This window comes from Cyprinus carpio, chromosome B25 (assembly GCF_018340385.1).
Source record: "Cyprinus carpio isolate SPL01 chromosome B25, ASM1834038v1, whole genome shotgun sequence".
Lineage (NCBI taxonomy): Eukaryota > Metazoa > Chordata > Actinopteri > Cypriniformes > Cyprinidae > Cyprinus > Cyprinus carpio.
The window spans coordinates 11661234-11682843 of record NC_056621.1 but is presented as its reverse complement, the minus strand read 5'-3'; the positions used below and the strand labels follow the sequence as shown (position 1 = coordinate 11682843).

At 38.1% G+C, this 21610-nt stretch overlaps 2 protein-coding genes across 4 annotated transcripts in view; both read right to left on the bottom strand.

Annotated features, from left to right (window-relative positions):
• Positions 1 to 30: 30 nt before the first annotated feature.
• Positions 31 to 6266, bottom strand: LOC109106961 (adenosine deaminase 2-A). The gene is made up of 9 exons (XM_042753162.1): positions 5966 to 6266; positions 4281 to 4522; positions 4014 to 4223; positions 3790 to 3917; positions 3386 to 3476; positions 3196 to 3304; positions 2894 to 3051; positions 1289 to 1491; positions 31 to 1143 (listed from the first exon to the last, which is right to left on the bottom strand). The coding sequence occupies exons 1-9, from the start codon at positions 6264 to 6266 to the stop codon at positions 1053 to 1055; spliced, it is 1533 nt and encodes a 510-aa protein (XP_042609096.1). The 3' UTR covers positions 31 to 1052.
• Positions 6267 to 10770: 4504 nt separating this feature from the next.
• LOC109106956 (cat eye syndrome critical region protein 2 homolog) overlaps positions 10771 to 21610 on the bottom strand; it is a 30151-nt gene continuing 19311 nt past the window's right edge. Inside the window, exons 5-19 of one of the 3 annotated variants that reach the window (XM_042753156.1) lie at positions 21510 to 21578; positions 21312 to 21379; positions 20660 to 20820; positions 19203 to 19292; positions 18974 to 19121; positions 18236 to 18365; positions 18027 to 18064; positions 17819 to 17910; positions 17611 to 17737; positions 16842 to 17200; positions 16575 to 16724; positions 15734 to 16469; positions 13836 to 15624; positions 13621 to 13686; positions 10771 to 13561 (exon numbers count right to left, since the gene is read on the bottom strand). In XM_042753156.1, the coding sequence (XP_042609090.1) occupies positions 13629 to 13686; positions 13836 to 15624; positions 15734 to 16469; positions 16575 to 16724; positions 16842 to 17200; positions 17611 to 17737; positions 17819 to 17910; positions 18027 to 18064; positions 18236 to 18365; positions 18974 to 19121; positions 19203 to 19292; positions 20660 to 20820; positions 21312 to 21379; positions 21510 to 21578 (4015 nt within the window). In that variant the 3' untranslated portion in view covers positions 10771 to 13561; positions 13621 to 13628. Of the gene's footprint in view, positions 13687 to 13835; positions 15625 to 15733; positions 16470 to 16574; positions 16725 to 16841; positions 17201 to 17610; positions 17738 to 17818; positions 17911 to 18026; positions 18065 to 18235; positions 18366 to 18973; positions 19122 to 19202; positions 19293 to 20659; positions 20821 to 21311; positions 21380 to 21509; positions 21579 to 21610 lie in introns of all 3 variants that reach the window. The other 2 variants (XM_042753155.1, XM_042753157.1) reach the window with 2 other exon arrangements.

Sequence of the window (21610 nt, the reverse complement as noted above, 5' to 3'; positions counted from 1 at the left end):
TAAACAACTGAAATCAGGTAACTTGAGTCAGCCTACAAAGGTTGTTAAAGTAAAAATGTACTTAGTTTAAAAGTAGAAAAGTTTAAAGGAATAGGACAACCAAAAATGAAAATGTGAAAAAATAAATAAAAATAAAAAATTCAAGTGAGTTTGTTTCTTCATTGGAACAGGCTTGGATTAGCATTAAATCACTTGCGCATCAGTGGATCCCCTGCAGTGAGTGGATGCTGCCAGAATGAAAGTCCTAACAGCTGATAAAAACATCACAATAATCCACAACTCCAGTCCATCGGTTAATGTCTTGTGAAGTATCAATATAATCCATAATAACACTTCCTCCAGTAAAGTTTATCCCCCTTTTGTCTCCTTACATCAAAATATTAAGCAATATTATAGATGAAAGACACTATTTTAACTGGAAGCAACAGTTAAAAACGCTGTATATTTTTGTTTTTGTTTATTACAAACATGCAAGATTTTGCTTCACTGGAGTCATGTGGATTATTGGGTCAGCTGTCTCGACTTTCATACTGACGGCACCCATTCACTGCAGAGAGGATCCATTGGTAAAGATGAAGAAACAAACTTATCTACATCCCGAATGGCCTGAGGGTGAGTACAATTTCAGCAACTTTTCTTTTTTAGGTAAACTATTCCTTTAAGAACTACTTTTTCAAATAAAACAATTAACTGACATTGTACATCACAGTTTTTCTGGTTTATCAGGTGTCCTGAAGTTGTCTACCTTGTAAACACCTATATGTTGTGTGACTTTGCTGTCATAAAAATTCACAAAATTGCACACAAAACCGCTGTCATCAGCCTGAAGGTTCAAGCACTGGACTGGAGTCCTCCATTTTGTTTCAATGGAAGTCAAGATATTCAGTACATTCAGTAGATTCTGCACCAGATGGCAGCACAGGCCAGCTCAAGATAATATCACACCCCAGTATGTTCACCAATATGACAAACATAAGAGGAAACCATCCTGTAAAAATGGCCTTAGAGCATGTTTAAAACATCCTGGTTCAGAGACCACATGTTGAAGTAGTCTACAGTAAACTTTCCGAGACAAACTTGTCCCATTTTACCAGCAATACCTCAATAGCCTTTTTCTTAGTTTGACTTGGCAATGAGCTGTACCTAGAAATAAAGAGCGAAAGGACAAATAAGTTACAAATAAACAGCAAAGCCTTGTTGTAGATTATACTAATGACCGAAAAACTCTCAAACTTTTAAGTAATGTCTGTATAAATCCTAAAATCTGACAGCTGTAGTTATCTGTTACCTGAGGGAGTTTATGACCAGCTCTTTCAATGTGCCTAAATTAAAGCTCATTCCTCCAAAGCCCATGAAGGCTTCGTAGAAATCGTGTGAAAGTGCAGTGGCCCCAAACAGAGCTGGGTCATCCGAGCTGATCACTACAGGATGACCCTCAGCCATCAGCACTGCCGCTGGGTGGTCCCGCAAGTCTGAGACCAGTTTCAACACCTGTCAAAGAGTTAAAGCATTGTTAGTATTTTCAAATAAGTGGCTATTCAGACAATGAAACATACTGATGTCATTTAGCTGATGATGGACTTACAAATTAGGACAATAGAAGCAATCAAATCCAACAAAAGAGCAATAATATAATTATGTTAAGTCTCAGTTAACCTAATGCAGTATGCATAGCCAGTTTTTTTTTTTTATTATTATTATTTTTTTTATTATAATAAACGAAAATAAAACAAGTAGATAGAACAGAAAAACGATAAGGAACACTCGTGTTACTGGGATTTTTTTTTTTTTTTTAAAGAATGCTAGTGTTAGATGCTCATTTTTTATAATGAAAAGAAAACAGATAGAATTGAAAAAGAATAAAGAATGCTAGTGTTAGATGCTCTTTTTTTTTACAATATAGCAAAGACTGAAAAAAAGCATAGTGGAAAGATGAAAAATCATATAATGTACCAAAACAGCAAGATAAACTACCGTTCAAAAGTTTGGGGTCAATAAGATTTTATTTTTATTTTTTATTTTTTTTTAAAAGAAATGTAAACTTTTATTGAGCAGAGATGCATTAAATTGATCAAAAGTGACAGTAAAGACATTCATAATGTAACAAAAGATTTCTATTTCAAATAAACGCTGTTGTTTCTATTGATCAAAAAGTTTCCACAAAAATATTTTTAAAATTGATAAGAATAATAAATGTTTTTTGAGCATGAAGTCAGCATATTAGAATGATTTCTGAAGGATCATGTGACACTGAACTCACAATATTACTGTTTTTTTTTTTTTTTTGATAAAATAAATGCAGCCTTGATGAAAATGACTAATTTTTTAAAAAAAATACAAAATATTACCACTGTTTGAACATAAATTTCAAAACACAAATTTAATTCAAAATGTAAACCTTGCATAAAATCACATTTGTACAATATTTACTTAATATAATATTTTCATCTCATACATTTATTTTACATATTATAACTCCCATTGATTAGCTGAATCAACACGATGAGATTGTAGCATGTTTTAACAAACAGTGACTGTTCAAGACATGGACATTAAGTAAGTATAAATATGAAGTCCTGTTTATAACCAACTATATATGACATATTTCAGCAGGAAATCTTTGTGATACTCAGAAGAAAAAAGAGCAGGGCTTGCTTTTATCCATTGGATATGGATTTGATCACAGAAAGCGGGAGTTACATACAAGAATGAAGCAAGACTAAATGCAAGTTTGGCTATTTGCTAATACTTCTTCAAATGTTTAGTTTAGAATAATGTGCCCCAGTTGTACACAGTAAGACCAGAAACATGCATTAATGTAGTCTATATATATATATTTATATATATATATATATTTTTTTTTACTTCAAAGGCATAAAGAGTGATGATATACCTGATTTGAGATTGGACAGACTTCAAGTGGTACATCCATCTTTCTAGACATCTCTTTAACTACAGGATGACGTGCCAAAGCAAAGCCGTGACCTATACGTGTGGTGTTGAATAGAAGAGCATCCATGAGGTTTTGATCGACATCTGTTCCCTGTGAATCTGGGTGGGAAAAGTGAATAACCTTACCAGATGTTACTATAGCAACTGTTAAAAGAACAAGCACTCAATCTTTTTGAGCCTAAAGGATGACTTTGAGTTGCACTGCTTTGTGCCAGATGAAAGAAACAAGATGTCAAAAGAAACCTGTCTCTCCTGCGTGGAAAAAGTAGGGCAGGTTAACACCCCTGTCTTCAGGTAGACTCAAAGCGTCCTTGAAGTACCACAGAGGTCTTCCAAGGTCTTCTTGTCCTACCTGGAGTTATAAAAGCAAATGTTTTCTTCAAAGTTTATTCACGAATTGTGTATTTCAGCAATATGCTCACCATATACTCACAAAGTCAAAGCCTGCCATGATATCTGGATAGTTCCTGTGTAGTGTCATTGCTTCCTCTACGGTCTTCACCGCCTCAGCTGCATTTATACCCCTAAGAGCAACAGGAAATGATTTCTGTTAATTTAAAGCTTCTTTAATCAAACTAATATTTGGAACAAATGCTGTTCTTTTGAACTTTCTACGTATCAGAGAACCCTGAAAAAAACTGGATCACAGTTTCCAGAAAAAAATATGAAGCAGCACAACCATTTTCAACATTGATATAACTGTAAGAAATGTATCTTGAGCACCAAATCAGCATATTAGAAATATTTCTGAAGGATCATGTGACACTGAAGCCTGGAGAAATGATGCTGAAAATTCAGCTTTCCCATCACAATAAAAATGCACAATGTTTCTCTCACCTGTGGACGGTAAAAATCACCCGAGCCCCTAAGAAGTCTGGGTAGTTTGCAGTAAATCTTCTCACAACGTCCTGGCAGGCCCTCATACTCCAGTCCTTATTATTTAATTTGCCATCAAGTTCATATGTCTTGAAAATGAGCACATTATTAGTAATTATTTACAGTACACACAATTTTAAATTGATTTTCTTTCTTTATTTTTTTAAGGGGAAATTCATCCATACCACTGGCAGTAGCGCCCTGATTTCCACATACATGATGTTGTCCTCATAAAACTGTCTGAGACCTTCATAGAGGTAGTCTTTGAACACAGGTGCATAGGTGACCAGCCCATAGGCCACTAAGAAAGCCTGCTTAAATCTCTTCCACACAGTATCTTGGCTAGGATAGGCTCTGTCTGGGTCCTCGGTGAAGAGTGTGAGATTTCGAATGAACTGGATACAAATGAACATTTGAGACAAACATCCCTCAACCAAAATCCTAAAATCAACGTATAGTTTTATGATACAACACCTGTCCAAAAAAGCACTGCTTTTAATAATCTTCTCCCTGAGGGATCTGAGCAAAGTCCATGAGGAGCAGTGTGGACGAGATGCAGGCTGTCCAGAGGAGAAGATAAACCGCACGGTCTGCTCATGTGTGAAACACACGTAGCAGTTCTCTCTATAGGTCACGTTCTTCACCAGCCAATCCACACCTACCATAGCAAAGTCATGAACATGCAGGGCTGCACCTGGACAAAAGATAGATCAGATAAATCATCATAGTTAAAGTACAGACCAAAAGTTTGGAAACATTACTATTTTTAATGTTTTTGTATATTCTTATTTTGAAAAGTTGTTTCTTATGCTCACCAGGGCTGTATTTATTTGATCAAAAATACAGTAAAAAAAAAAAACTAATATTGTGAAATATTACAATTTAAAAATGGTTAAATGTTATTTATTCCTGTGATTGTCAAAGCTAAATTTTGGCATGATTTCTCCAGTCTTCAGTGTCACATGATCCTTCAGAAATCATTCTAATATGCTGATTTGCTGCTCAAGAAACATTTCCGATTAGTATCAATGTTACAAAAAAAGACAAAAAAAAAAGTTTAATATTACCTGCTTAATGATAATTTATTTGGATACTTTGATGAACAGAAAGTTTAAAAGAACAGCATTTATTTGAAATAGAATCTTGTGACATTGTAAATGTCTTCACTGTCACTTTTGACCAATTTAAAATAAGTGAATAAAAATATTCAATGTCTTTAAAAAAACCCAAGTGGATACCTTTCTTCAGACCCCACACCCGACAACAATCCGAAATTGTAATCTGGCTTCCATCTTTGAACAAACCCAGTGTTTTCATCTATTTGTGCCAATACTTTATTTGCGACTGCCCTCTCGCTCTTTTTTGACAAAAACTGGGAAAACATGGTGTATAACCAAGTTGAAAGTTGTCAAAGTAATTCGGATGTTATCAAAGAGAATGACTGATGATGGTGAAGACACAACCAAGTAAATAATTACGATAGGAATGGTTTTTAGATTTTTACATGTGCTCATAATGGCATTAATTCTCTTTTATTGGACCAACTGGTTGATGGAAACGATTGGACATAACGCGGGGCGTGGGTATCTGAAAAAAATACAGTACAAAAAAAACAAAAAAAACTAATATTGTTGAAAATATTACAATTTAAAAATGGTTAAATGTATATTTATTCCTGTGATGTCAAAGCTAAATTTTTGGCATGATTTCTCCAGTCTTCAGTGTCACATGATCCTTCAGAAATCATTCTAATATGCTGATTGTGCTCAAGAAACATTTCCGATTAGTATCAAGTTACAAAAAAAGACTAAAAAAAAAATTAAAATAACACCATCTAAATGATAATTTATTTGGATACTTTGATGAACAGAAAGTTTAAAAGAACAGCATTTATTTGAAATAGAATCTTGTGACATTGTAAATGTCTTCACTGTCACTTTTGACCAATTTAAATAAGTGAATAAAAATATTCATGTCTTTAAAAAAAATTAAAATTGTACTCCAAACTTTTGAACAGTAGTGTATATATTCAATAAAACATATATAGAGAGAGAGAGTCAGAGTGTGTATTTCTGATTATTATCATTCAATCAAATCACAAATTACACAATAACTCTGCATTATTACATTACTACACCTTTAGGCATCTTCTGAAGCAAGCTAAAGACAGGACTTTGATCGATGAGGTGCTTTGCCTTGAAGAAATGCATGGACGGTGGGAACTGTCTTGCTTCCATATCGTGCTGCTTCAGTTTCTGAAGCTTTCCGTCAAGCAGTTTCTCTCTCTCATTCAGTGTTATGTTGCCTCCTGTCCGTCTAGACGCCTCCAGCCTTATCAGAGCCTCCCGCTTCCTGGGATCTGGTCCACAGTTACATGATGCACACCACAGAAACAGCATCCATATCCGCATCAGGTCTCTTAGTGTCACTGTGTGCATGGCTGGTACGTAATTCAACCCCAGATCTCGGCTATTGGTGAAAAGTAAAAAACAAGTAGCTGGTTAATTATGCGCAAAGTGATTTTTTTTTTTTTTTTAATCCAATGATTGATATGGTCTTGTATTTAATACTAAAAGTTGATGCGGTAAAAGTCAAGTAGAAATAAACATATTCAATTTACTCACCAATTATTAATTTGTAAAATATGTTACTTCGTTGGTTAAAATAAAGTGATAGTGTGCACCTGAATTTAAATAAAAAGAGACGTAATTTAAAAATATGTTACTCTGTTATTAGTCAGTGATAGTTGTATAGCTAGTCATTTCTAGAGTCTAGTAGAAAAAACATGAGGCTGTGTTTAGTGGAGGTCTATGCCATACTGAGATCAGCATACTACTCTTACTATTTCTGCAGTATCCAGTATGAATGCTGTGCATAGTATGCAAATTTTCTGTATGCATGGATTACCCGGATATTCTACTATATGTGCCAGAATCTGCTAAATATAACTCAAGTACACTGAGATCAGTACAGAAGCTGTGTTCGGAACAGCATGCTACCATTTGCACGATTAATCGAATGCGATGGTTCTGTGATAAGTAGTAAATCTCCATCAAGTGAAAATTATATCAAATAACATCAAATAATATTGAAGCAATATATATATAATATATATATATATATATATATATAAAACCATATATCATATATATTATATGCAAAGACAATATTTCAATTATGCAAAGATAATTTAATTCTTCTCCTTTTCCATCACATCAAGAAAGGCATTTGTGACCCTGGACCACAAAACCGATCATAAGGGTCAGTTTCTCGAAATTTTGATTTATACAACAACTGAAATCTGAATAAATAAGCTTTCCTTTGATGTATGGTTTGGTAAGATAGGACAATATTTGGCCGAGATACAACTATTTGAAAATCTGGAATCTGAGGGTGCAAAAGTATCAAAATATTGCGAAAATCGCCTTTAAATTTGTTCAAATGAAGTTCTTAGCAATGTATATTACTAATGAAAAATTAAGTTTTGATATATTTACGGTAAGAAATTTACAAAATATTTTCATGGAACATGATCTTTACTTATTATCCTAATGATTTTTGGCATAAAAGAAAAATCGTTAATTCTGACCCATACAATGTTTTTTTGGCTATTGCTACAAATATACCCGTGTGACTTAAGACTGGTTTTGTGCTCCAGGGTCACACTTATTTTTCAATAAAAATTAAGTAAATATTTCAAAAGTGGAAATAAAATGCCTTATTAATAATACGGTGTTGTGTATGCTTAGCTGTAGGTAGATTTTTGTCTAATAAAGTGCCATTCATCTAATAAAATTTATATATTTATAATAATTTACACAATGTTATTGCATACTGTTTTATAATGTACTAAAGTATTGAAGCATAAATATCTGCCACCTAACTGCTATTTTCATGCCTACTGCTTAAGAAAATGCTGCTATTTTAGTGCAAACAGAATTTATCATTATTTGCACTTAGTGTAACTAGAATATATCGCTTTTTCCACTTAGTGTAACTGCCAAAAATATCATTGTTCGGTTACAGACAGCTCAGTGATGATTCAGTTCTGTCCAATATGTAAAGAAATTAGTTCAGTTGGACAATATAGCATTGTTTACTACTATGAAGCCTTATTAACAAGCCTTTGTAGCACATTTGTTTGTAAGGTAACCACCTTGACAGCTGTGCTGAAGTCATGTGACAACACTTAAGCATACTACTCTGAAACATTTGTTCCTTATTTGTATACTGTTACACACTATTCTTAAAAAAAATAGTAGGCAGTACGCACTGTGTAGTGGGCAGTAAGCAAGTATGCCATTTCGAACAACCTGAATGTACTAGCAGTGTTGAAACTGCAGAAAAGGGGATTTGCCCGCTTGCACTTCTTTTTTTTTTAACTCTCAGCAACAGAATAACATAGAAATCAGTTTCAACCTTCAACCACCAGTTTCAACCATTTGAAACCAGCTGTCAGCTGTTGGAAACGGTTTACTTCTATAAGCAATATATAAACCAAAACATATCATATAAATGAAATCTATCAATCCCGGATAAACAAAGTGACCATCTGATACAGACCCAATTACTTGTAAACAACCCACATGACAAGCGGCCCGTTGAGCAGTACTCCACCTATTATCGGTCATGATCAGGCCCGGATTGGCTAATCGGGAGCACCGGGAGGATTCCCGTGGGCCGGTCTGTTTTTTTTTTGGCCATGAGGGCCAGTGTTGTCATGTAACTGGGTTGAAATATGCTGTTCCTAGACTAGCCTACCTGCACTCATAGCAGCCCCACTCTTTATATTTAATATTTTCTTACAGCCCATATTATTATTTTCACCAGAACATACCAGTTACAAATTCTCAATTGATAACTAATCGTCCTTTTTGTGTAAATCGTTGTTTAATTTGTGAACGTAGGCATTTGTGGAAGGCTTTCAATGCAAATACATAAAAAAGAACTTCTAGCGTAGGCTATTCTTAAACTTGGACCTCATTATATTAAAGTACAAATCCAAGCACCAGAAGCAGCCCACAGCCTACACTAAGTTTTCTTTATTCAACAAATTTGCATTTTTATTCATTCAAAGGCTATATGGTTGCAATAACATTTTAGTTCAAAACTTAAATTGCCGTTGTTTAAAAAAATGCTTGATTGACTGACGTTTCATATAGACCTTCAGTTGTTACACTTTCAAATTTCATGCCATACCTACTAAATTACTACACTTGTGCAGTCACAATTCCATAATGGTACAATTTACTCAGGCCGATGACATTTTTGTATGACATTAAAATTCTTTTCAGTATATGACCAATAAACAGGACTGAAGATTCACAGCTCTTCCCTGGTCAATGATCCCATCTCTTGGTACTGTGAGTTCTTCCTTTTCCTCCTCACTGCAAAGGAGTCCCTAATCCAGACGAGGATGGGTTATCACTTGCTCAAAAACCTCTTCTAGGTGGGTAGTGGAGCATGTCTGCGGATCAGGACTTCAGATAATAAAATAACTTGCCTTTTTCAGCAAATGATCATATTAACAATCTTCCTAATTTTTTGTTGTCGTTTCCATTTTCTTGTATATGTTCCCTGACAGCGGCACCTTACTCTAAACAAAAGTAACTGTTGGAGATATACAAGCAAAAAAAATAAAAAAATAATAATAATAATAATAGATAAAAAATGGATAATAGAAAGTGCAAAGGCAGCACTGAAAAGGCCAAATACAAAACAACAAAAACAAAGAGGGCTGGTCGAAGGCATGAACCTCCAGGGCTGAAAATGAGTCCCACTCAAGTGTTCTGTCAAATATTGCTACCTATCAGATTATGCTCTCAATACTGTGTTTATTCTACTGTAGGGGTAGGTTCAGGGTTGGGGACCCCTACAGTATGATAAATGGGGTAGATGTACATGTTAATAAAGCCACACACCTTCTTAATATCATGCTTGAAGAAAAAAAAAAAATCTGATAACTTTCGCACCTCTCTCTGACGAATTATGCTACCATCAGTTTTAATGCGAGGTAACGTTAGCAAAATCTGACAGGGATGCACAAATCGTCAAAACGCCTGACCTGGTCATGATTGTGCTGTCCAGCTGCTGTTTTCTTTATAATGCTAGTGTAGATCAAATACGTACTGACATGCCTTTCGAATTTCGATCGATGTAAGTTAATTGCGAATGGACTTAATTGTCCAATAAAGATTTTTTCACCAAGGACACACTGAACCGCGTTACATGAATAAAGCCCAAATAAACTAACAGAAAATAAATACCTTCCGACACAAAGTGGATTACAACAGGTCTTACCTGGCAAATGAGTCCGCCGTATCTCTAAAACAACCTGGGCAATAAAAAGATGCAAGCTTGAACGACTTCTACTCAACTACTGACAACAGAAAGTGACGCCATGTCTTTCCTTGAAGCTCATTGGCTCCGTTGTGTGCCAGTGCGCGTGGTGGACAAAAGACATGCTGAGGACAAAGACTTGTCAGTGTATTCAAAAACTATAGAATATATTAAATTGATTTCGGTCTTGTTTTTTTAAAGTTTACAAGTCCACGAAAGCGATATCTTTCACTATTGCCATCTCCAGTGAGGTCTCAGGCGTTTGAACCCTGACTGAAATCTTTGAGACTTTCTGTGAGTAAACTAGTAAGCAACAGAATATCACGGTTATCTATAATATATACAGTATATGTATAATGGCCATGCCTGCTAACGTGTAGTTTAAAATGTAACCCAACTCAGTACCAAGACATTCGTGCAACGTGCAACTAAATTATCAAAAAAGTTACCATGGTTTTCAAGCATTTACTCCACAGTTGTATTCTTCAGAGTAACCACCATGTAAAAGCCACGTTATAATCAAAGTAAAATGTCACTGTCGTCACCTTCGGTAGTGCACTGTATGTTAATATGAGGAGAAATGAACAAAAATTTAGAGCAACATCTAATGAAACGTAATTTATTCTAAAATGTACAGTATAGAAAATACTTCGGTCCATTTCCAAAATAATTCGTCAGTCAGGTAAGAACTTGTAAACTTCACAAAGTTACAGGTGTTGTTTTGGATGCCATCTTTGCTACTGAGGTAAAGTGAACCTTTTCAAAACAAACATAACACACTTATATTAAAAAAAAAAAAAAAATACAAGAATTTACAAAACATAAGAACAAATAAATATGATTCACATTTAACCAACTAGTTTCTTAACTAGTACAGACAGAATAAACGACAGCAGAGATGTGGAAGGGTGGATTTCAAGAGATACAGATCCATTACCAATACCCACCAATAGGTGAAAGAAAAGAAAAGAAAAACATCTGTACACAGCAATATCCACACATTCTTGTAGTCCATTACAACTAAATCATCCCTTTATATATTAACAGTGGAGAAAGGACAGACCTCTGACAGACTGCTAAAGTGATACATCTTTACTTATGAGCTAAGACAGGTACAAAATGGTGGACAATGTCCATGTCATCTCACAGCTGCTAATATTTCCATATCCCTAGTTCATAAAATACATATAAACAGTTCACAGGTCCACAAAAATACTAAAATATTACTGTCCGACATTTTGCACCATCACAGGTTTCTGGGACAAATGATCTCAGTGTACCATAAAAAAAAAAAAATCATTGTCAAATCCTTCGCACAAACGTGTACAACCTCTTTTCCACTTCAGCATGGATTCCGCAAAATGAGGGCAAAACTTTCTAGGATGCTGCCTTCATTTCACTTATGGTTGTAAACACCAACATTCAAAAAGTGGAATGCATATGTTTTAATCATGTTCAAACTTGGCACTGATAAATTAATAATTACCGTTCGGTTTTTGCAAGTGAACATATTAAGGCTATATATAGTGTTGATGTACGGATCAAGCTGTAAATCATAAAAAAGGGATATTTAAATGTACAAAAAAAAAATATCCACATGTCTATGAAGGGAATGGAGAATGTGCCACATTTTGGCATTATGAGGTAGATATTCTTGCTGCCATATTCTCACAAATTGCTGTTAATTTTCAATGGTTTGTCAACAAGAGCTGAGTAAAATAGTAATTTAGACAGACCAAGAAAACAATAAAAAGCAGATATTCAAAGTAATTCATTTAGTGCAGGACAACAACAGTAGGATCAATTAAAATGAACAAAACCATTCTAGTTCATTTTCCTATCAACCTTTCTCCCCCCATTAAAAAAAAACTAAACGAAAAAAAAAAAAAAAAAAATTTTTTAAAACTAATTCAAAGAACACCATTAACCCCAAGCACTGCTTGCCCGGTTCCTGTGTCTAAGTTTACAGGTGAATTGAAGTTAATCACAGTTCCAGTGACATTTCATTGCATTTTTTTCTATGAATATTCTATTGACAATACCCGTATTAAAACCACTACACCCTGAGGACACATTCAGTACATTGAAATAAAAGAGGAAGCATTCATGTAAAATATGAGCACATCGACATTTCTCCTATTTGATAAAATGAGCTACAGTGGTACTTTTACAAGTTTTAAGGCTGATATATATTCTCTCATCTAATGCATTTTTAGTATTGCGACTTCAGCAGGTTGTCAATTGTGACAAAAATTCAATTTACATTCCAATATGTGAAAAAAACATTTTAAGATTGATGACCAGTGATAAATGATTTTAGGTGAAAACAATAAACCAGCCTTCAAGGAATCCCAAAAGCCATGAATTACTAGAAAACTGTAGATATTTAGGTGAAAGATGGCTACCTCAGTATCTGAAATCTGATTCATTCTGTGCACACATAAACTAGCGGGACACATCAACATGGAACAAGACAACAGATCAGAGATAGACAACTTGAGTGAAAAGTTAGAATTTAGTCCCATACAAAGGAGCACACATCTAATTTATGTCCAAGGCCACTAATTCCAGTATTAAAGACTATTCCTTGTGCATTACAAATAGAGCAGCAAAGTTCTCTGCCAGTCTAAGAAAAAAAGACAATCTTCAAATTGAAGTGGCATTAAAAGAATGCACATCACCAGAAATCAAGTGGATACTTTTAGTTGAGATGAACATCACCTCATTAAAACACTCCAGGTGAGGTGTTTCCCAGTGGAGCACAAGATCCATCTTTTATTCCTTAAGTTGAACTACTACTGTATCTAAAATCTTTCACAGAACATTCAACAAGTACATCAAGGCAACCAGGTCTAGTTTGTCCAAAGAGCTTGAAAAAAAGCTCCAGTTGCCCCAGTACCCTATATACTACACCTGAGTTTAATTTTAAACCAGAACATGAACTGGTAAATCACACCTTGCTCTTCTCATGGACTGGAAAAAAATAGTTTATTTACTTTCCAAGTAACAGCCCATCCAAAGGAAATTGAAGATGTTGTTCCTTTGTAGGGAATGAGGCCAAAGAGACATTCCATTCCGAGCTGAAAAGTGAAGCTGTAGACCAGTATTATGGAGTTCAAACAGTATATGAGCAATAAACAGGACTGAAGATTCACAGCTTTTCCCTGGTCAATGATCCCATCTCTTGGTACTGTGAGTTGTTCTTTTTCCTCCTCACTGCAAAGGAGTCCCTAATCCAGACGAGGATGGGTTATCACTAGCTAAAAAACGTCTTCTAGGTGGGTAGTGGAGCATGTCTGCGGATCAGGACTTCAGATAATAAAATAACTTGCCTTTTTCAGCAAATGATCATATTAATCTTCCTAAATTTTTGTTGTCATTTCCATTTTCTTGTATATTTCAGGATGTAACAGTGTTGTAAAATATACATTTTCCTTGATTTTCCAATGAAATTCTACTTTTCATACTCCTTGTTTATTACCTGGACCATTGGGAGATGCTGTACCCAACATCTGGTGCCTATCGGATGAGAAAAGGGGTTACTAAAGGTAAGGAAAATTGATGCAAAGGCATTATAGACAAATGTAGATGAATGTGTAAAGTGCATCATTCTTCTGGATCTAAATCAATTATATCATAAGATCTGAGAAATAAATGAGATCTCTTACCCAGTGCGAAGTAAGTGTTCTGCAACCACTGCTCTTTGAGGAACCATCATTCCCTGGAAGTGTCCTGCAACATTTGAATGCCTGTACATAGCCATGCGAGATTGGCCTGGAGAGAAAGGCAGGTGCTGGGGCCTCTGTAAAGCTTCCATCAAATGTGGATGAGGATGCTGTGGTGCAAAATGTCCACTGGGAAAGTGCTGGCCAGAATACGGCCCACTTGCCACTATATGGGGTGGAAGAGAACCACTCTGCTGCATGCCACGAGGCCCATATGGGAAACTGGGGTGTGGCTGAGCCGAAGTACGATGTCGGGCTGTTGCATTATGGCTGTCCAGGTCCAAGATCTCCTTTGGGCTCTCAGACCGTTCAGAAGGCTCATCAGTCCTTGCCTGCTTGGCAGGGCTGCCATCCTCTCTGTTTTCCAACGTACTGCTATGGGAACCATCGGGTAAAGGACCAGGTGACATTAAGCTCCCAACAGATCCATCCGAGCCATGTGGAGACATGCTATTGTCCTTGTGTCGACCATTAAAACTTCCAATGAATGATGGTGATGGGTAAGAATTGGGCATCATTGAGTGCTGAGGCTGGTATGGAGATCTAGGCCACTCCTCAGATGGAAATCCAGGTCTGCCATGTCGGAGGTGCTGATAGAACTGCTGCTGTTGCTGTTGGAACGGAGGATACATGCTGGTTTGGCCTTGAGGATGCTGTGTGGCCATGCGATACTGGTATGGAACACCTTGTTGGTGATAAGCAGGATAGTGTGCAGGATTTTGATAAGGGCTATTTCCCTGTGATGGTGGTCCCTGGTTTGGGTAAGGCTGGTGATTTGGCGGGTGTAATCCTCTACCCATCTGTGGGCCAAAGTGTTGATGTGCTGGCTCAGTTGTACCATATTGGGTCACAGTGTTACTCTCTGGAACCTGAGAGTGTATCGGAGGAGGCTGATTGTGAAGGGGTGTTAACTCCTGCCTTCCTAGTTGGGTTTGTGACTCTGGACTGAAGGGCTGTGGTTTGTAAAGCCCACTGGCACAGTCAGTTCTCATGTTAGCGTTGCTGTTATCTTGGGAAGCTGTACTCCCACCTGACACTTGTCTGCTGGTAGGCTCACAAGGCCTTTGGTCTCCCTGATCAGCTGGAGAGGGTTGAGCAAGTGGATGCGATACAGGGTGGCTAGGAGGTAGAGAGCTGAGGGTTGCAGGCTGATGAACACCAGGCTGACCCCCCTGAGGTGGAATCTGTGGCATTCCATGAAGAGGTCCTGTCTGTGGCCCTCTGACTGATCCATTGTGTGATACTTGCGATGAGCTGTTCTGAGCAGACTGATGAAATGCATTTGGAACCATCTGTTGAGGAGGATTCTGCAGAACATGTGAAGGAACATTCTGAGACTGCTGTTGAGAACCATTCTGAATAAATTGTGGTGGAACATGTTTATGGATTTGTTGAGAGTGATACTGGGGAATTTCATCTGGGGTTTTATGGGACATTGGCTGAGGACCATTTAGGGGTAATGAAGAGTCATCAACAGATTTTTGCTGTGGGGGACCTGATTGGGATTGAGAATATGGGTAGTTATCACTGTGGATTTTCTCTTGATTTGATAGTCTATGTTTCTCTTCATTCTGACTGGGGCCTTCAGTGCTTGGATTGGACACAGATGTCACAGCTGTTCCTAGAGAAGGCTGCTCAGATTTTTCTGTTGGATTGTGATGAGAATTGCTGTCAGCTTCAGTCAAAGCATTTTCTCCAGTTGACGGTTTATCACCAGATTTTGGACTTGAACCTGTCGGGACATACAATGGTGTTAATATGCACTTAAATCATTGCAGGTGCACATCCCATTTTCATTGAAAGCAATAGTGTAATGCCAAAATATGGTAAGGAACTCTTACCTTTGGGGAATGCGGGAGTGTGCTGGATGTCTGCAGTGCCATCTATAACAGGCCTGATGAGCTGGTTTTCAGGAGACAAAGCAGCAGAAGCTAAAGCATTACCATCACTTTGTGGGACAGGCTGAAAGTTCTCAACACGATGAAACGATGAGGCTGAGAGCTGCTGGAGGGCAATCATCTCTGGGCTATCAAGCATGGAAGCTAAATGTGGCCTTGAGACCTGAGGGGCCCCTGTTGGTCTTTGGCCAATGGGACTTTGGGAGCTGACAGAGGGCATTCTGTATTGACCATTTGTCATTGCATAACCAGTACCGTGTGGAGGACGGATCATGTTGTTATTGTATGGATGCTGGCTTGTTGCACTCTGCTCTTGCATCATAGGTCCACCAGGTGTCGGCTGCCCATGATGGTTTATGGGAGGCCACAGCCTGGGCACGTTCATACTATGAGGGCCATAAGGAGGGTAGGAACTATGCATTGGGACTCCTGGCCTGGGGTACTGGTTACCCATAGGCTGAATGGACTGCCCTTCTGGATGTTGCTGTGAAGGGTGCATGGTGCCTTCAGGTGGAGGGGCACAGAAACCTCCAGGCTGAAGAGTCATTGGCCTTGGGCCAAGAGATGGACCATGAGTAGGACCAGGATAAGAATGTTGCTGATGTGGAGGTTGAAGTGGTTGGCCATCAAGTCCAATCGGGTATCCAGGACCAAGATGTGGACCATTTATGTGGGAACCCTGATTAAAAATTAAAAATAAACCATTATAAACGACCTTCAAGACGTGAGTTAACAAACTGTAAGTGATTGAAACTAATACTGCTGGTTGAAGATCACTACATACCTGCATGCTGTACTGAGGTATATGCTGACTTCTGTGGTCCACCGGTGGCCTGGACATAAGGGGTCTTTGTCCAGGATATGGATACTGAGGGTCAATCATCATTCGTTGAGCATACATTCCTGGTCTCAAAGCACCTATAGGTTGTTGAAACTATAGGCAAAAAGAGTACATCTCTTATGAAGTACCGACAATAAGAAGTGCTCCAGTCAAAACTGTTGTTTCAGCTCTCAACAATAAACAAATTTTTTGTGTAGAGTGTAGTCTAACCTGTTGAGCAGGATGTAGCATGCCAGCCTGTTGCTGTCTTGGGTGGATGTTATGAGGATGTGGGGGACCACTGGTATAGTGTGGGGGAGGGTATTGTAAAGCAGATTTGGGATAGTCTTGTTGCTGATTGTTTCCTTTTCCACTATTGGATGTTTTGCGTTTTTGAACTTGCTCAGTGGCTCTGATCAAGCTCTCAGGACCTGACTGTTTGTGACTTTTGTTCTTCTTTTTATCCTTGCGGTCACGGTCCTCACTGCTCACGTGAAACTCCTCGTCCGTGTCGCCATCCTCAGCAGGGAAGTGCTTCAGTAGGGCCCGGCTAAAGCAGCGTTCCAAGGACTCAGCCATTATTGTGTATTCTGATTAGATACAGACAGGTAAACACAAGCACGCGTGCACACACACACACACACAATCTCATCTCCCCATCCACAGCAAGCACACCAACCAGGTCACAGAACCACAGTTAACCTCTGACCCCGCCACCCCCAGGGGAGTGCATTCTGATGGATGAATGGCTCCAGGGAGGGGAGCTGCGGGGCTGGAATGTCTCTGTGGCACTGCAAGACCTGGTGCACTAGAGGACAGCTCAATCACTCTCTATTAATCAATGTCAGAGCCTCTCTACATACTTCCACTACTTGTATGACTTGCTTTGCTCATCAATTTTTATCTACATTTTGTTGAGCAGATTATTTTTAAACATGTTTCACTTCTGCTTAGCTATTCTGCTCAACTTGGCAACAAAACAGTGTTAAATCATATTTACCACTCTCTTCTCCATTGTATTCCAGACAGTTCTCAAACATAAGCTTTACATCAGCCACAAACTCATCCTTAGCGACGTACTCCCCATCATTCAGCTTTCTCTCAATGGTGGACAGGTCCATTGGAGTCTGACAAAACATTTTAAATAACTTTTTGAATTATTCTTAACAAGGTTAAACTAATTTCTTTATAACATTTTGTATGCCCACCTGTATGATTTCATGATAGTTGGGGGCATAAGACTCATCAACAGGCTCCATGAAAGGCCAGGCATCTTTGTGTGCTTTGAGGGCCTCCAACACTGACAAGAAAATAATTGTACTTTATTTCAGTGGAACTTCTACTTTACAGTAAGTAGTGAATGAGGAAACAAACACTGTGGTTTGACCACAGCACAACGCCATTGTCCAAACATACCTTTATACAGAGCAGTGTAATCATCATCTATGTCATAACTACAATATAGAAAGAGAAATGAGAACCGAATAGCAACAACCACATCGAACTAAATATAAAAGCTTACACATATTAATTAACAAGTAAAATTAACATTAAATGCATGTTAGGAGACCATTAGCAAAATTCAAAGCTAATACTGAGTTTGAAAGCTAAAACAAAGTCCTTACAACTCTTTGGTGCGACGTGTTCGGCGACTAGGTGAGTGAGTCTCCAGATTCAGCAGCTCAGGGGGAAGTTCTTTTCCTTGAGAGAGCAACCAGGCCTTCTCTTCTCGCTGCTTCCTTCTACGTGCACGCTCTGAACAACATAGAAAAACACATCAGTGAATGACAGAATAATAAAGCCCTTCACACTTTTTATTACCATTAATAGTGCACTTGTTACCTGCCCACTTCTGCCTGGGCCAAGGTGATGAAAAGTTTGCAAACGAAATCTAGTAGTAATACGAGCAATTCATCAGGCAGCTTTAGAAGGCACATTTGATCAAAGGGCACAGGCAAGATAAAGGAGAGAAGTGCTTTATATGCTGACATTAAAGGCCCTGACTGACACACCCTGCTGGGAGGATTAAAAGAGCTCGAGGAAGAAACCACTGGAGAGAACTGCAGGCCCGATCTTCATCCATAATACATTAATGTGGATAGGCCCATCAGCAGCAGCACAATCAAGAGTTAATTACCTCGCTGACAGGGGATATCAGAGCTGGATGATGCTCACGAGAAGTGAGGTTGATCATTTCCCCTAGCTCAGCTCTTCATATGATTAAAGCAGCCTTGGGTTAAAAGCATGCTGACTTCAAAACCTCCATGTTGAGACAAGACCACAGAATGTGCTTCAGCGTCAGTGAGTGTTTGATCACGCTTCTGGGGAAACTTTGGTCACCGGTTACCTTGAGTGTGACTCACCCTCGACAGCTTGGACTCTCTCCTGTTCCTCTCTCTCCCGTTCTTCCTGAAGCAGTCTCTCTTCTTCTTTCCGTTGTTCAGCGAGCAGGACTTGCCTTTCCAGATCCTCCTCCTTCTGCTTGTCAACTTCATTTGTGACTCGTGTCTGTTCACACCAAATCATAAATTAAACCATAGCTTACATCACATAGATAAACAAGAAAGTGCTGATATGTTTTAAAAAGCCAACCCCATTCTCTTTGCTGCCATTTTGTTCAGTGTGGCAAAGGCTGTTGTGTTCCTTGGGCAGATTCAGTGTCTTCTGCTTCATCTCTTTCTCCTGGGGAAGAATAACCTTGTCAGTTATACACATATATGGGTGTCAGGTAGGTCACTTGGAAGGGGGTATCAATCCCTCCTGAATATGCCCTTTGTTTTAACCAAGAGGCTGAAGGAAGGTTAAAGGGTGTCATCACAAAACCAAACAGCCCATGGTGACAAAGGCCCATCTTCGCCCCATCTGAGTATATTCAGGATCTTCTGCTTTGTGCATTAGCCTACAACACTTAATCCCATGCTAGAAGATGGAGTGTCTGTGGTATCACCACTTAAGAGGTCAAAAAACCTGCAGCGCTGCAGGCCGTCAATCACCATGCTCCAGCTCTCTTCAAGGTGAGAGCCTGCCACATAACGACGGCTAGATGGATTGGCTCTGACAGGGCTGTGAGACTGCTTGTGTGCATGTGTGAGAGAGTGGGTGGATGGGTTTGATTTGAAGAGGCAGTTGTCCAAGTTAAAACCCGTTGCATCAAGCTTGCGAGAGAAAATATCTGGTTCTTTACAGATATATGTACAGGTGTGGAAAATATTAAGTTGCATAATGCTGGAAGCAGTGAGGGTATGTAATGATGATTGCTGGGAGCATGGTAGTTATGGCAACCAGACACTCTAATAGGTCTTGATTAGCCATGGAAATGACATGTCAACACCACTGCAAAATGTGCATATCAACATGCATCTGTTATAGACAGTTTCTCACTGGTAAGAAAGCAAAGATTAGTTAATCTATTATCTATGTGCAAATAGCTTTAAACTTGAGTATAACATTGATCTAAACTTGAGTTATTAATCTGCTGCACCATGTAGATACTATTATTCTGGAGCACTTGCAATTGTCCCTAAGGACAATGGACCTTGCATGGCAATTTAATCTCTAACCAGTGTATAGAGGATAATTAGAGCCCAAGCACCAGTGGTGTGGGGACCCTCTAGGAATTGTTGAAATTTTGATGTTTCGCCATGAAACAGGAAGTTGTTATAACTCAGCCATACAATGTCTGATCTGCCCCTAACTTGACATGAAGAAATTTCTCTTCTGGATGTGAACTACTCCTTTAAATACTCCTGATTTAGATTTTATGATTTTAAGAACAATACATTTTAAATTGAAATCATTTAAAAATATATTATGAAAAGTAGAAAATAATTTTATTCATGTTTTCTAAATTACAAGAGGTTAATCAAATTGTTCTCAAAAGGACTTCTGAAAGAAACATATAAACATCCTAATGACATTGCTTAACTGCATATGCCACCATAGATATGGTAATCTCTACTAAGATTATAACCTATATCCTGGTTTGACTCATAACGTGACTCATGATTGCATCACATGAGGTGCAATCAGACAAGAGTGAATTCTCTCACCTTGTGTTCAATCATGTTTCTGATCTCAGACAGGAAGTTTTGAGTGATGATGCGGTGCAGGTGCCGGTCCTGAGGAGAGATTTTGTCCTTAACACTTTCGGCCAGATTGACCCACTGCTCCTCTGTGTCACACACCAGAGACCAGGCCCCACGCTCACGCTCTGACAAAACATAACACAAATATCACCTCATTAACACAATCAAAAATGATCAATATCAAAGATTATTCATGTTCAAAGATCAGTTAAAAAACTCCAAAGTACACAAAAATGACAAATTAACAAAATACAAGAATTTTATAATAAAACCAAAGCATCCTGATAATAATTTATCAGACATACTAGAAATATTTAGCTACCAACCAGTAGCTTGAGCTTTGAACTCCTAAAAAATCTTTATTCACCAAGCTACAACTGCCGGCACAGTTACTAGCATATCATTTCAACTTCTGTCATAAAAGCTCCACATTTCATGCTTTTGCTGAAAGAGCATTTCATGCACATTACAGTAGACATGCATTACAGCCGCCCTGGGCACTTTAAGCCACTTACAATGCAGAATAATAATGATGGAAAAATGGTGGTTCAATAACCCTACATTCTTTAGGTCTAAAACAAACTAAAAGCAGCAATACTTGTTTGCAGTGTCTCACCTATTACAGGCATGGGCTCCACAACAATTTCATCCTCTTCCTTCACAGAGTCTTCCCCTTCCTCCTCCCTGAAACAAGCAAGATTGGACACTTCTCTTTCTAAATAATGCAATTTCAAAGCACCAAACTGTGACTAGGAAGTCTTTGTACAACAGCATTTAAAACAATGCATTAAATGGATGTTTAAAGAGGTCTTACGTGGCCAATCTATCTTCAGACTTCTTTGGTGGCCTCCCTCTTCTTTTCTTTTCTCTGTTGTAACTGTCACTGTGAAAATGTTTTTTTGCAAAGGTTTCTTT